The 15,985-nt window shown below is 43.8% G+C and overlaps 1 protein-coding gene across 1 annotated transcript in view; it reads left to right on the top strand.

Moving 5' to 3' along the window:
• Positions 1–15,985, top strand: part of tenm4 (teneurin transmembrane protein 4) — a 319,789-nt gene that overhangs the window by 146,206 nt on the left and 157,598 nt on the right. Inside the window, exons 8-10 of the mRNA XM_080429457.1 lie at positions 7,205–7,363; positions 9,589–9,803; positions 11,549–11,762. Of these exons, the coding sequence (XP_080285583.1) occupies positions 7,205–7,363; positions 9,589–9,803; positions 11,549–11,762 (588 nt within the window). The remainder of the gene's footprint in view (positions 1–7,204; positions 7,364–9,588; positions 9,804–11,548; positions 11,763–15,985) is intronic.

Raw genomic sequence — 15,985 nt, 5'->3', positions numbered from 1 at the left:
AATGCTGATGAGAAAATGTATTTAATTTCGAGTGCAATTAATTATCGAGGCCTGTAATTGGAAACTCTCGGTGAGTCGGGTAATGAAGCCAATTACGGATGTGACAGATGTTTTCGACTTCGCCCACGTGGTCTCCCCGCTCAGCACCACCGTGTTTTGTAAAACGGCACATCTCAAAGTGCAAAGATCCTGGCGGGAGCGTGGGCGGGCGGGTGGGGGGTTGGGGGGGGTTGATGTGGTTTTAAGATGGCACTATTTTCTCTGCGGTGGCTCTTCTCTCATTAGCACATTTTGTTATACGTTCACCATTTTAAGGTCGTCAGTATCCTCCTGTGTTTCACTTCCCCTCACCCTGGGTATCCAGTCAAGGACAAAGAGGTTGGGCCCTTGGCAGAAAAGCGCCTCACCGCACGAGCATCCAACCCAGAAAAGGCTATACAGTACACCGCTGAAACGCGCAGGCTTCACTTTCTCCCCGATGCCTTTTTGTACAGTATTTCCAGTGGCGGACAGTAACAAAGTACATTTACCTGAGCACTGTACTTAAGTACATGTTTTGAGTATCCATACTTTACTTGAGTATAGATGCATTTTTGGATAATGTAGTGGAGTGACTTTCACTCCACTATATTTAAGACAGATATTGTACTTTTGACTCCACTACATTTCTAGGAAGGGAAAAGGTACATTTTTTAATTGACCACTTAAGTCCTATTTCAAATGTTGTGAAAATAGCAAATCTACAGTACAAGCTCACGCCGTGTCACAATGCGAGGCATTGTGGGCTTCTAGATCAGCTATTTTCACTATTTTTTGAAAATGTCCGCACAATCTTTGAAGTCTTGGGGGGAAAATGTCTATAGTGCACTGATATTAAAAATGTATTCACATTAAAAAAAATAACTTTGAAAAAAATCCCAAAAGGGTAGCACATCCAAAAAAAAAAATTTAAATGGAGGACAAAGTACTCACATTTCCACTTTTTTTATTGGCACACCAATAAAATGAACGCTTACGCGTTTCGGCTATGAGCCTTCCTCAGAGCATAGTATACACATTAAAAATGTATTGTTCTTTGTAATTTGTACTTTTGAATACCTATATATATATATTATATATTTTAAAAAGCTGAACACTTTTAAAACCAAATACTTCAGTGCTTAAACCCAAGTACACATTTGACAGCAACTTTAACTTGTAGTTAAATAATATTTGACCAGGAGTATCTATACTTTGACTCACGTACTGGGATTGAGTGCTTTGTCCACACCTGACAGTATTTCATAATGGCACTGCCAGTCTTGTCATCATGCTGGTATAGCTAGCTAGTCTGTATTGATGTGATTTCTAATGAAAATTGTGTTCGGCTGATTTATTCTGAAGACACAGCCCAGGGTTGCATGATAATTTGTCTGCATATATAGGCTTTCCTCTCTGTGACAACAAGTCATCAGGATGTTTTGGTTGAGAACTGATTTGTGCTCCGTACAGCTTGTTCCAGGAAATTGAAAAATGTCTTATTGTTCTGGGCATGCTGACCCGTATTCTTACTCTGCCTGAACGTGTGCTTTGTTGTTGCTTTTTATCTCTTAAGATAAAAAACCCTGCTGCTGCTTATGTCGGCAGAGGATGCCAGGACGAACACACCCTGATGTATGAAGCTGTCGTTGCAAAAAGAAACCTGAAAGATAAAGTTTGGCACCTTGATCGTTGCCATGCTGGGGGAAAAAAAAAAACTACAAATGCGTGCTTCATTTGGAATTCCAGTGCCCTACATTCCAAATTGTTACCCTGACAGCTTTTATATTTTTTAGTTGTTACAGCATTAGTCTATATAGGTCAATATGTGTGGGGCGTGCTGGATGCCAGCTTGGCAGCGACCAGTAAGAGCTATTTGTCATAACTGTTATTTCATTTGAAAATGTGGAATTTTATTAGTTTGCGAATTGAAGTTGTGTTGCAATGACATTACATGTCATGGACTGCCAGTGAAATGGAGGTGTGAAGGGATTTGGGTGAAATAATCTGCGCCAGAAGGCTGCTGCATTCAACACGCATTCATTCAAGTGTCTAAAAGAGATTAATTAGCCATATGTTTTCTAATGCGCGCAGCCCACTCAGTGATGGACGACGACGGCTGAATTTTTCACTCCAATGCATTTCTGGCTTTCTGTTTTCATGGAATTTTTCAAGACGTTATTCAGTATACCAGGCTTAGGCCTGAAAGGCGAGGATAAAAAAGAAAAAGAAAAACTCAGCTCATCACAGCTTGTCTTGAAAGTGCTGTGGAGATGAGAGGATTGAGACACGGGGGCTTTGGCAGAGCAACCCACAGCGACGGCCACAGCCCCTCTCAGATTGGCTGAGGAGTCTTCTGCCGCAGTACTTCTGCTCCCTAATTGGCGCGTGGCGTGACCCAGCTTCCTGCCAAGAGATAAGCGAAACGAGGGCACAACATGTGCTCCGGACGAAAATGGGCAACGCTACCAAGTGTAATACCCTTGACAGGGCAGTGGCATCGCCGGAGCGCCGACACAGCTTGTCTGTGCCGGTACCGCCTCTCATTAGGTGCACCTTGTTATTCCACCAACCTGTCTTCATGTTGTCGCCAGTTCTGTGCTTTTGAGCGTGGGGGTCTCGGCAAACGTTTGGGAGGCCTATACAAAACTAATCTTCCTGAAGGCCCTTCTGTTGGCCTTCTGCATATCATAGATACCAAGGAGACGCTGGTGTAAATCTGTAAGGGGTGCAATGACTCTCCATCTCATTTCATCATTAGAGGCTATAGGGACGCCGAAGAAAGAATGAGGCCCCCACAGAGAAGTGATTACTTGGACATTTGGAACACTCGGCACCCCTACCCTGGTGCCTTTGATGCGTTTGTTCTGCCGGCAACATACACCGACTCTGTCTCAGATCCTCCAGTCAACGCGGGGCTACAAATCAAAAGGAACGTCTCTCCTGGAGCCCTGCGAAATGACAAACCGAGCCATCTGTCTCTCAGCGACGCTGTCTCCCTCTGTCACAGACAATTCCAGAGCTGGAGAGGTGGTGGTGGTGGGGGGGGGGGGGGGTGGCGTGTTTTGTGGGTGATTTATTCTTTCGAATTTGTATTGTCTTTTGAGATGTTTGCATTTTGTTTTACCTCTTTTATAACCCCAAATCATCCACATTCATCCTGAGGGCTGAAACCTGTTTGTCAACACAAAGTAGCGCTCACCCAGTGTGCATTAAGGCAACGGAAATGGAATGTGTTCCTGGCGGGCGGATCCGGTACATCACATATTTTTTTTTAAGTAAGCCAGCTATTTGCAGACTTCTGAACGGAAGAACCAGGCGGGGAGCATGAGCTCTAATATGCCATAATTAATGGAACAGATTCCACTGGGAGACGGGCAGCGTGTTCCATTTATCAGAACTACCAACTACTTTGATCAGCGAGCTCCTCAGACCAGATGTGATGGTCTCACACAATTCTGACTTTAATTGAGTGTTGAGTGTGGGCAAGTGAACCACCATGTACTCTTAAATCTGGGCTCATACTACAGGAGTTTTAATATCCTAACCCAGTGGTTCTCAAACTGTTTAATTTCAAGGACCCCCAGTTTGGTATTCTATAGAGAAAATGCCATAATTCTGAAAGTGCACATTTGGAACCAAATAGGTCCAGAACTGTATGGGTTCATTTGGTTCCTAACTATTAATCTTTCTAACCAAATTTTTAAATAACGTCCCGCACAGTTAAGTTGCGCCGCCGATCTGACTGATATGGCCATATATGGGGATCTCTGTATCTGTCAGTCCTTGTCCCGTTTATGCCCATATATGGAGATATGCAGGCCGGCCAGCCGGTCCTCCCTTAAGGCAATTTTAATATAGGATATTGGGGCTTAAATGTAATTGTAAAATAAATGTGTTTGGGCCGTCAGGGGCCCACTGTTCTGTTCACCCTCCCAGACAGTGGCTGGGCTCCTCCCAACTGTGTCATCACATTTGAGTGTAATCTATTGATCACGTATTTGTATACATACTGTAGGCAGCAATGTATTTGTATTTGTGAAAAGCAGAACTTATTAGATAATTATGTTATGAATGCAGAATGTTATTCAATTATCAAAAGAAAGTTCTTACAAAAATGTATTTTAATTAATGACTTTAATTAATTGCTACACAGAGCAGTAGGCTATAAATAATGTTGTCAGTTATTCCCTCATATCCCACAAAAACCTGCTGATTTTTCCGGAGAAGGTTGAGTTGAGTTGGCCATAAGGGCAGTAGTGTATGTGTTTGATGAGACAGCACGTTTTACACACACACACACACACACACACACACACACACACACACACACACACACACACACACACACACACACACACACACACACACACACACACACACACACACACACACACACACACACACAGCTGCACGCACCGTGGCGCGGCTCGCGTGCAAATGCATATTTAGCATTTTCTTGCTATACTGGATATACTGTACATGTATAACTTGTACAAAATAACACAGATCCCCCCCATGGCTTCGTTCCTGACTGGTCGCCATGTCAAAAGTCCTCTCTTTCACTTCACAAGTATCTCCTTGTTGTTTCTCTTGGTCCACATGGACCCTTAGGGGTCTAATTGAGGGGTCTATTTGGTTCCATTTGTAAACCCTCAGAGTTGGGGGTCCTTGAAATGAAAAAAGGTTTGAGAGCCACCGCTGTAGTGTGAGCCCACTCAGCCCAGTTTCAGGGACCACAGAGGGCATCGCTTCAGAAGGATGACATTCAATTCGGGTTCTTCCGTTTGGTCTTCCTGTTAAGATCTTTATGGAAACTGCTTTCAGTGAGAAATGTATCCTTGGTAAACAGCGAGTTCAGCTACCATGACCGTGTTTAAAGTGGCAAAAGTGGTTTTCAGCGGTAAAACAAGTTGAAGGACAAAGTGAGACTGTAAATTCATACGGCAGAACTGCAGCGCTGGTCATTCTCAAAGGCTGCTCACTGATCCCACTCTGTGTAACAGCAAGGCACTGCAACACCACATGACAGTGATTCTAAAATCCAGGGACCCCCAGGGGTCCTTCAGGGGGTTCCAGGGGGTCCCCAGCTAAAAGTATCAACATCACTTTTACCACTTTATCCCTATCGGCTATTGGAAAATAGCCGATCTAAAAGCTTTTGATTGATTGATTGAATATTCTACTAGACAGAAATGCAAACAGCACGAGTACAGTCATACACTTAGTCCAAAGTCCAGTGGACTTGTTTCCATTGAGGTCCTAGCTCTAGATCTGCTATTTTCAAAACATTCTTGAACAAAATGTGCTTGTAAGCTGTGCTATTTTCAAAAGAAAATCTTGAACTAAGTGTAGACATTTTAACAACACAAATGTTAGTATGGCGATCCCCTGGCACAACATATTTTCAGATGGTGGTCCACGCCACGGCCAAATATATATATTAATTTGGGGTCCTTGCCGGAGGATACAGCGAAGAGAGGGAATCTGAGAAGAATCTGGAAGAGAGACAGTAAAACTAGAAAGCCTTTTTTTTATAGCATACGTTAAGTTTCTTCAGTGTTTATTTCCGCTGATCCTAGAAGCACCACCAGTACTTTGTAGTATTTACTACTTTTATCTCTTGTGAATGTGAGCACCTGGTTGATTTTTTTTTACTGTATGTTTGCAAAGTGGGGGCCAATTTATTTATTCCCTCACTTCCAATCATTATTGGGGCAGTTTAACCACTTTCAACCTGGCGTCCCTATTTTGTGCATGTCATTATTGTCAAACATTATTTCAAACGTAAAAAAAAAAATATATGCAAAACTAGCAGATCTACAAGCTGATTTTATTATTATCTTATGCCATTCAGCAATAGTGGGGCCACAGCCATAGGATATGGCTACTTGGGATGGATTTATTTCAGTGTTGTGCAATTAGTGATTTGATGTGATCAGTGTCATCATGATAACATGTTTAGTTCTATAACACACTGCAACAAATACGTCAGTACATTCACTAAAAGTTGTCTGGAAGGGCACGCTGAAATGCTGTAAATGCAACTCGACACAGCTTATGTTATCGAGGAAAGAATAAATGAAATTGCATTAAAAAGGAAACATTTCGAGCGGCATGGCGGAATCCTCGACTCCCGGCTCTCAGCGGTTGGGAAAAATAGCAACTGTCTGATCATTTCACACGATGATTGAATTGCATGGTGATTAGTCTGAGGGGCTTAGGAGAACCGGCCGGCTCGGGTCGGTAAAAATGGCTCTGTTGCCTTTTCTGCTGACTGTTTACTTCCAAGGTGGCTTTTGCCTTACTAAGCTCGCGGTGTCTCTTCCCTTATTGGTGATCTGTCATGGTCAGCCCCTCCTCCCCGCTGTCCTCCGCTCCCAGTCCCATTGTTCCAGAGGACATTCCTTTTGTCGCCCTTGTACAATGCCTGGCGTTGGTTTCTCCACGGTGTTCACATTCAAACCTCCCCTGTTTGTCTCCCCTGCTGACCTGGTGGTTTCCTTGCTTTGCAGGGGGAATTAGCAAGGTAATGGGGATGAGGGGGAGGTGGCAGCGCCGCGGGGATGGTGTCCGTGCCCTGTGTCGTTTTTTTTGGAAGCACTCGGACAGATGTTGTCCTCCGGGGGTCAGGATTGCATTCATCTCGCCGGCCTCACTCGCTCAGCACATTTTGGAAAGATACATTTAACCATTAAACCGCGGCATTGTGTCTGTATCCCCTGACTTCACCTCGCTATTTTGCCACCTCCCAGGTGGTTTTACGGTGAAAACACTGAGATTATGTTGCACTATTCGACCGGTTATTCTAAGCCTTTTTTTTTTTCATTTCATGGGCCCCCAGTTTGATATTGGCCACGGAAACCCCATTTGGTAACATTTATACGACTGGGACCCCAATATACACAATATACACTATAAGGTCCTCAGTGTTCATTTAACTCTGAGAGTGTACAAAATGGTTCCATTTGTTCATTCTCAGAGTTCCAGATCCGTAGGGGTCCATTTGGGCCCCTGATGGTCCCCGGACCCCACGTTGAGAACCAGTGCTATTCTGACTGACTCGGGGCATTACTGGATACTCGAGTCTGAGGACGTCTTTCTGACATAGAGAGAATGGCATTGTAAATTCAATTCAATTCAGACATAATCCAGAGACTGACTTTATGTTTTGCTTGTGTTTCAGCCATGCACCTCTTTGGGTTAAACTGGCACCTGCAGCCCGTGCAGAGACAAATGTACCAGCTGTCGGAGGACAACGCCAGCGGTGTGCCTTTCCCCACCGACCTGGCACTGCCACCGCTAGGCAACACAGGCCTGGAGATACCCAGGGGGAAAGATGACAGTAAGCTAATTCGTTTAACGTTTGAACACTTTCTTCATTACAAATCTGCATGCTAGTATGATAACTTCAATGCTGCTTCAAGTCATGTAAAATGTACATGAACAACTTGTAGATGATAGGAAATAATGTATTTGGTGTGTCTGGTGTTATATAATGATCATTTAAAAAAAGAAAAGGAAAGCACATTGCACCAAAGTGAGCAGCAAAATTAAAACAAAACAAAAAAAGTTTTCCAAATCTTCAAGTTTCACCAGTGACATTTCAGAACTCATGCAAGTGTCTTACTAATTGTTCAGCCGTCCAAGCTCCCATTGTGCTCGGCGCTCTCTGTGGTATGCACAGATCTGCTTTGTAATCCAACGCAAAGATGCTAGGAGTGGGGAGATGACGTGTTGTTTGTTCCTGGGCGGAGAAAAATGGGACAGCTTTATGGACGGAGGGTTCAGGGACTGGAGGGGGGGGGGGGATTAGCCTTCCCAGCCTCCTCAGAACGGATGTGATCCTTTCATCTGCCTTCCCTGGCAGTCAAAGTGACCATGTGCCCACCCCCGTGGTACCAACCCCGCTCCATTCCCATTCCAGCACAAAAAGTTTTATCTCCTCCACTCCTCGGTATTCAAACGCCAGCTCGGATTTTCACCGCTTTAGCTTTTCCGCATGCGGGGCAAACAGGGTGGCGATCGGGGTCATTACCATATAGATGAAACTTGAGAGTTGTCCGTTTCATTTACCCGCATGACAGAAAGTGTGTTTAACTAACAAGAAGGTGCCACTACAGGCGAGTTTCAGCCTGTCATGGCAGCTGTTGTTGAAGGGAAATCGATAGCCATGGCTCTCTGAGTCTGTATCATTCGGGCCCCGCTGTCCCCCCAGCAACTCTGATGGTCAGTTTAATTTTCTGCCAAGGTGATGCAGATGTGGACAGCCTTTCGCCGTCCTTCCCCACAGCTCCCTCCCTCTCTCCATCTCGTATGACGTTCACCAAGGAATGAGAAATGAGAGACAGCCATTTAGTTAACCGTGAGGCTCATTATCACGGGTCTCGGCTTATGATTTATTCAAACTGACTGATGAGAACCCCATTAACGCGGTACATAAACGCGAGTGTGCGTACACACCCCCCACCCTCCAACATGTGGAATACCAGCCCCAGTGTTGTAGAGTTATGTAAAGCCCATATCTGGGAGACGGGGAGCTTGTCTTGTGTCTTCACCGATAAAACCCATCAACACTGATGGACTTTTGAGGAGACTGCCATCTGCCGTGCCACATGTAACCTAACGCCACGTCTGCCATCAAATCCTGTGGGCTGTGTTGTGTGGAAGTCTGCTTTAGTAGACATCACTGCAGCAAATTGGCCCATCTACACAGGCAAGCAGATGTTGGCATCTCCACCGAGTCCAATGGAAGGTGCATTATAGAGCATTATGGGAAAAAATATACTTTTCCACTAGTACCTGCTTACTTGACTCGCAAATCTCTCTCCACTGAGGCAGAGGAGAGTACTGTGTACTTTAAAAAAAAATCTTGTGTAAAATAATCCGTCTGGGACTTATTTAAATGAATAAAACATCATTTTAACCAGTCCAACCAACCATATGGTCTAGTATGCTAATACTATATACAATATAACTAGTACATCTGCAGTGGTTGGATACTAGATGCACTGCCATCTTTATTGTAGTTTGGACATCGTTGCAATTAACTCTCTCCATCCGGAGAGAGAGACAACCATAAAAACGGGTTTGACATGTTTTATTTGACGTAAAACTATACCAACTCTTTAAAGCAAATGCATTCCTACACCAATCCCTTGAACTTTAAGGCTTAAATAACCACTGAATGTTACTGCTTTGAAGATGGAATGCCGAATACTGATTTGCAAAACATGCAAACGTAGTTTTACTGTGGCTTGTTAAATGAATATTTGATGATGATGATATTTTTAAGGGAGAAGCGTTATGATTTGAGCTCCTTTTGGCAGACCACTACTCTATTCAATATACTCAAGTAAAACGGTCATGAATTTAGGGGGGGGTTCTCTCATCTTGCCTGCAGTGGCAGTAAGAAGGGTCATTTGTTTTGGCTGGCTGTCAGCGATGTGATTGAAACCCTGCGATACAGTGATTCTATCCCTGCCTTCTGTGAGACGGACTCTGTCTGCCCTCCGAGCGCAGGATTAATGGCGCGGTCCCTTTGACTGATTTACTCTATGTGTGATGCAGGCAAATTGGACAGCTTGTTCCCCGATGACAGCTTCATAGACACGGGGGAGATTGACGTGGGCCGCAAGGTCGCCCAGCAGATTCCACCCGGCGTCTTCTGGAGGTCCCAGGTCTTCATTGATCATCCCATGTACCTGAAGTTCAACGTGTCCCTGGGCAAAGACGCCCTAGTGGGCATCTACGGCAGGAGAGGCCTCCCACCCACACACACACAGGTAGGGGGACCTACTGAAATTAATCACATTTCAGTGGTGGAACAAGTACTCCGATTGTTTTGCTTAGGTAAAAGTATAGAAATACTCAGTATTTATGTAAAAGGCCTGAATTCAAAATGTTACTCGGGTAAAGGTATGCAATTATGGGCATAAAAATATGCTTCCAGTACTAAAGTAAAAGTACTCTAATTTATCAACTTTATATATATATATATATATATATATATATATATATATATATATATATATATATATATATATATATATATATACATTGTAAACAAGAGTTTTCAAATATTTATAGTGGATTAAAAAGTAAAATATTTGCCTATGAGATGTAGAGGCGTAGTAGTATAAATTATTGAAAAATTGACATACTCAAGTAAAGAAAAGTACAGTACTGCAGTATATGTACTTAGTTACTTTCCAGCACTGGCAGATTTCATTCTGCATTGGCGGAGACTCACGTTTGTATTATCATGAAAGGATGGAGCCTGTAGTGTCATTGTCATTCATGCATTCATACAGTATATCATCAAGAGAGAGCTCTAAATGTGATGATGCTGAGATGTGGCTTTTGCATCACTGCATGTGTTTCAAAAGATATGTTTCCATTCCCTGTTCTGCAGGGGAGTGTAAATATCAACGTTGTTAGACAGACCGTGTATTAAACAACACACTGTGAACGGAAAGGTGTTTCATAAATCTTTGCCCAAAGGATTTATGGCAAATTCATTTGAGGATGTTCCTTAAATATTCAATGTCATCAATGAATCACCCACAAGGTTCAGGGCTCAGGGGGCCAACTGAGGGAGATTTGTCTTTACACTAATTCCCCATCTATGTGCAGTACAGTATCACATACTGTATATCATGTGATTTATCATATCTGTCTGTGCATCCACAGGGTTTACATTTCATCTGTGAATGTAGCCACCCTGGCTCGACAGATTTTTCAAAAGTGCGGTTCTCTTACGCATCAGGGTTTGTATTAACGTTCGGCGTGATTTATTTATCAGTCCCAAAGATTACGTTTGTCTCCTGTATTTACTCTGAAGCAAATAAGCCTTTTTTTTTGGGTGCACGTGGTGGATAAAATATCGAGTGGCAGATGAGTCCAGAATCCCTGCCTCATGTAGATGGAAATGAAAGGCTGTCTCATCATTGGTATTCACTGAGACGCACCGCTGATATGGAGCAAATTGGTGCAGATGTTTTTTTTTGGCAAACTCTTAACTGCTCCTTTCAATTTTGTCTGCATCTTTGATGGTCCAAAATGGGATGTGGCGCCGGACTGCGAAATGATCACAAGTTGTGCGAGCCGCGACGTGCCAACGGCCCCTTCAACGCTCCCCTGAGATGATGAGTTATTCATGCGGGAACCCAATGATCCTCCGCTATAAGGAGGCTTTTGAAAGCACTCAGTCTCATGTGTCACTCTTAACCCATTAATACCTGGAACGCATCTGTGTCACTTTTAGATTTCTTTAAGCTATTCAAAAATATCAGATATACAAGCTCATAGCGCGGCACCGAGTGCCGCGCTACGAGCTTGTAGATCTGCTATTTTTGAAAAATCGTGAAATTATTTTTTTTTACATTTTTTTCCGAAAAACTGTTAGGATTTAGAAAATGTTTAGAAGCGGCCTCAGGTCTTAAAGGGTTAATGGCTTGTCTGCGGTTCGTCTTTATCTGTCCATCCATCTGTCTGTCTGTCTGTCCGTGTGTGTGTCCGTCTTGTCTAGTTTGACTTTGTGGAGCTGCTGGACGGACGGAGGCTGCTGGCTCAGGACGGCGTCCACGCTCTGGAGGGCCCTGCAGCCCTGCAGCGCAGCCTGGTTCCCATCACCACTCACGACACGGGGTTCATCCAGTACATGGACTCTGGCATCTGGCACATGGCCGTCTACAACGACGGGAAAGAAACGGAGACCATCTCCTTCCTCACCACCGCCATAGGTGAGTGCCCCGGGGCGCGACCCCGCCTCTGAAACCTATTACAGCAATCCCCCCCCGTAATCCCTATAATACCGAACGGCAGCATCTCTTCACTCAAAAAGATGAGAAGGAAATCGGCGCCAGTCCAGAAGCCAGGAGTCAGAGCAGATTTTTGTGTTGCATTTCAGCAGCTGCAGAGGGGAGAGTGTCAGGTTAATCAAGGTGAAGTTGAAACCCTATGAATTCAGTTCCATCACGCTGTGTATGAGGAGAGGAGAGCAGCCATTCCCAACCTGTGGGTCAGGGCACCACCGCTGTGCCGTGAGGATATTGCAAGAGGGCCTCCAAATGATTGACAAAACACTACGATTTCAATGATAATACCAAAAAAAAAAGCCATGGTATTTAGTTTTTCTTTAACCCGTTAAGACCTGAGGCCAATTCTACAAATGTCCTAACCGTTTTCTGAAACACTTATGTTGCTATAATATCAGTGATTCTCAAACATTTTCATGTCAAGGACCCCCAAAATTGTATGTATTTGGCTGCGGACCCCCCATCTGAATATGCTTTGTTCCAGGGACCCCTCCAGAAGCAAAGATTTGAGTTACAAATGTTCACTTTAAAACATATATATATTTAAAGATTTGCACAAATTTTCATGATATAAAAAAAATTGCCAAAGTATAAAATAATGGTTAAAGGGATATTTCACTTTCAAAAAAACTGTGGGTCATTTTATCGTCTACTCAGGCTTTTGTGAGCCCCCCAGACCGTTTTTAAGTTGCTTGATTCAGTATTTAGATATTTGATATTTATTTTATCAGACACGCCCCCTTCCTATACAAACCCATTATAACTTCAAACTCAATTTCTAACATATTAGATTCATCAAAAACACCCGGCCTTGGTTCTGGTGACTCACCCTGCCCTCCTAATACGCGAGGGGGCCGTGTTTTTTCGATTACTTTTTTCATGTATTTTTAATATTTTTTTTGGAAAAGGAAAAAAAATTAAATACAATAAAAAAAATCTATAAAATAAATGAAAAAAGTAATCGAAAATACACAGCCCCCTCGCGTATTAGGAGGGCAGGGTGAGTCACCAGAACCAAGGACAGGTGTTTTTGATGAATCTAACATGTTAAAAATGGAGTTTGAAGTTATAATGGGTTTGCATAGGAAGGGGGCGTGTCTGATACAATTAATATCAAATATCTAAATACTGAATCAAGCAACTAAAAAACTGTCTGGGGGGCTCACAAAAGCCTGAGTAGATGATAAAATGACCCAAAGTTTTTTTGAAAGTGAAATATCCCTTTAAAATCTAAAATGACAGATTTCCTGGTCTTAATGGGTTAAAAGCTTGAACAATGTTTATACCAATAAATAGGACTGTAAACTATACTACGTTAGTTCCATTGATCCAAGCTGGAACACAATGGATCGATCGATCATTAATATTAACATGCTGCTCTGAAAATGCACGCGGGTGGTACAGTAAGTGGTCAGATGGGCGGTGCCGCGAACACTTTTCAAGTGGGCCCTGATCCAGAAAAGGTTGGGAACCCACTGCTCCACTCCATACAAAAAAAATGTAAAAAGAAAGAAAGAATAAAGAACTCGGCGCAGTCCAGAGCTACTGTAGGAGCCAGAGCTATAATTTTTGTTGCATTTTAACAGCGGGGGAGTGTCAGGTTAATCAAGGTGAAGTCGAAACCAAAGAAATCAGTGCCATCATGCCGTGCACCTGAGTAGGGCATCGAGAGATCATAATGCAACTCATTAGCCTGAGTGTCTCGGACGGAATTATAGGGACCTGGCTTCCGGGAGCCATTTGCATACAATTCACACAAAAAAATGATTATACCTTCCTGCCAGTGCCTGTATTTGATCACGATTTGCGTCCAATTTCCATCCACTTTCCATACATCAAAGCGGCAGACACGGAGGTACATGTAGTAGGGAGGGGCGGGGAGGGGTACTTCTCTGATTTGACCGGCTTCTGTGTGGCACGTGATGTGACCGCCTCTCTCAGACATGTGTCCCTTTTGCAAGAGGGCGATTTCACTTTTAGCGCGTGGCTCCTCTTTGTTCAGCCCTAAAGGCGACTTTGATTAGCGCTCTCCTGTATCAGGCGAGGTGCGAGAGTGGCCCGAGGTGTCGTCTTTCACAGGCGAAGGGACGGCAGCTGGGAGCTGTTCTCACATGCTCTTTAATTAACCCATTGATACCTGGAACGCATCTGTGTCACTTTAGATTTCTTTAGGCTATTCAAAAATAGCAGATATACAAGTTCATAGCGCGGCACCGAGTGCCGCGCTATGAACTTGTAGATCTGCTATTTTTGAAAAATCGAGGGGGAAAAAAAATGGTTTTTCTTTCAATTTTTTTTTGGGATTTAGAAGACCTTTCTAGAATCTTCTCAGGTCTTAAAGGGTTAAAAGCTCCTGGGCCACAGTCCATCTGTGACAGGGGCCGTGCCAGCCTGTGGATCAATGGGAGGCTGTTCCTCGACTCCAATGCACATCACCGACTGGAGACAGTCAAGAGATGCACTACCCACCCCCACACACACACACACTGACACACGCACACACACGCACGCACGCGCACACCCATCCTGCTGTGTCGACAACAGCTGCAATTCAAAGCTTAATGGACGATGCGACACAAGGGAGGGGGGAGTGAGGGCAGCGTGTTTGCTTTAGCTCGCCTCCACTTCTCCATTGGCTGCCTCGTTGTGGAGGCCAGTGGCGGGAAAAGGTACTCAAAATGCTTTACTTACGTAAAAAAGTAGACACACATGAGGGGAGTCAGCCTGGGCAGTGTGTTTGCTTCGCCTGGCTTCTCCTTCTCGATTGGATGCACGTGCCGGCAGTGGTGGAAAGTAACTAAGTACATTGACTTAAGTACTGTACTTAAGTACAATTTTGAGGTATTTGTACTTATATATAGTATTTCCAATTTCCAATACTTTCACATCTACTCCACTACATCTCGGATCCAAATATTGTCCTTTTACTCCACTACATTCATTTGAACACTTTAGTTACTAGTCACTTTTAGTAGATTTTGATTATTATTACAAAACCTACATTAACCACTTCAGCTCTGTATACATTTCGTCCATTTGAAAATAGCCGATCTACAAGCTCACAATGCGTCGCGAGATTGTGAGCTTGTAGATCGGCTATTTTCAAAAGATATTTATACATTTGAAAACTTGAAATGGGACATTCTGTATAATGTGTACTTTTATTTTTGGTACTTAAAGTAAATTTTCATACCAATCCTTTTGTACTTTTACTCAAGTGCATTTTAGTTCCGGACTTTTACTTGTAACAGAGTTATATCTACATTGCAGTATTGATACACTTAAGTAAAGTAATCGAGTACTTTTCCCACCACTGCGTGCCGGGCCTCGTAGTAGAGGCAGAGCCAGGAGGGGCTGATAGACAGAGGCTGTGTAGTGGAGGCGGGGAATTGTTCCTCCATTCACTTTGTGTCTCAGACCTGATCTGCTCAGAGCAGCTCAGAGGGAGGAGGGCTGGAGTGAGCCTTTTTTTTCTAAAATGGGTGGCTGGTCTAAATGCCCTTCAGCAGAAATTGAATCTCACCAACAGCCTGAATCGTATATATTGAGCCATGGGAGGCATGGACTTGACCTTCAAACGGCGCTGCCCAGGTAGAGGAATATATGCGAACCATATCCATTTAGACCACAAAGGCTGAAGAGCAGTGGTTCTCATTGTGGGGTTCTTGAGGGGGGACCACTTTAACCCCCTATATGCATTGGCTATTTGAAAATAGCCGACATACAAGCTCTCAGTGCGTCGCATAGCGTTATCATAATTTTTTTAACAACACAAATCCTGTATGGGCTTCCCCCTGGCACAAAATATTTTCAGATGCGGGTCTACGGCCCAATACATCTATACTGCTGTAGAGAGCTGCCTATTTTGTTTTCTTTCTAAAAGAAGGATAGCGACAAAATTATTTCACGGTCAGCATCGGTGGTGGTGAGGGGGCTGGTGAAACCTCTGGCAGTCTTTACGTGAATTAATGAAAGGTTTGTTCAAGTAGCCATGCCGTTGTTCATCTGGGCTGGAACGGGAGCGTCCATTACTTGGCTGCGGCTCCGTGGCAGTGTGAGATGTGTCCTGCTGAATGCTCGGCACTAGGGCTCTCTGGAGCATGCAGCCATTTGTCCCTCTCCGCCTGTTGCCAGACAATGATTCATCC

The sequence above is a fragment of the Gymnoscopelus braueri genome (assembly GCF_963280865.1).
Source record: "Gymnoscopelus braueri genome assembly, chromosome: 5".
In the NCBI taxonomy this organism is placed as follows: domain Eukaryota; kingdom Metazoa; phylum Chordata; class Actinopteri; order Myctophiformes; family Myctophidae; genus Gymnoscopelus; species Gymnoscopelus braueri.
Note: the sequence above shows the minus strand (reverse complement) of the source record. Positions and strands in the feature narration are given on the sequence as shown.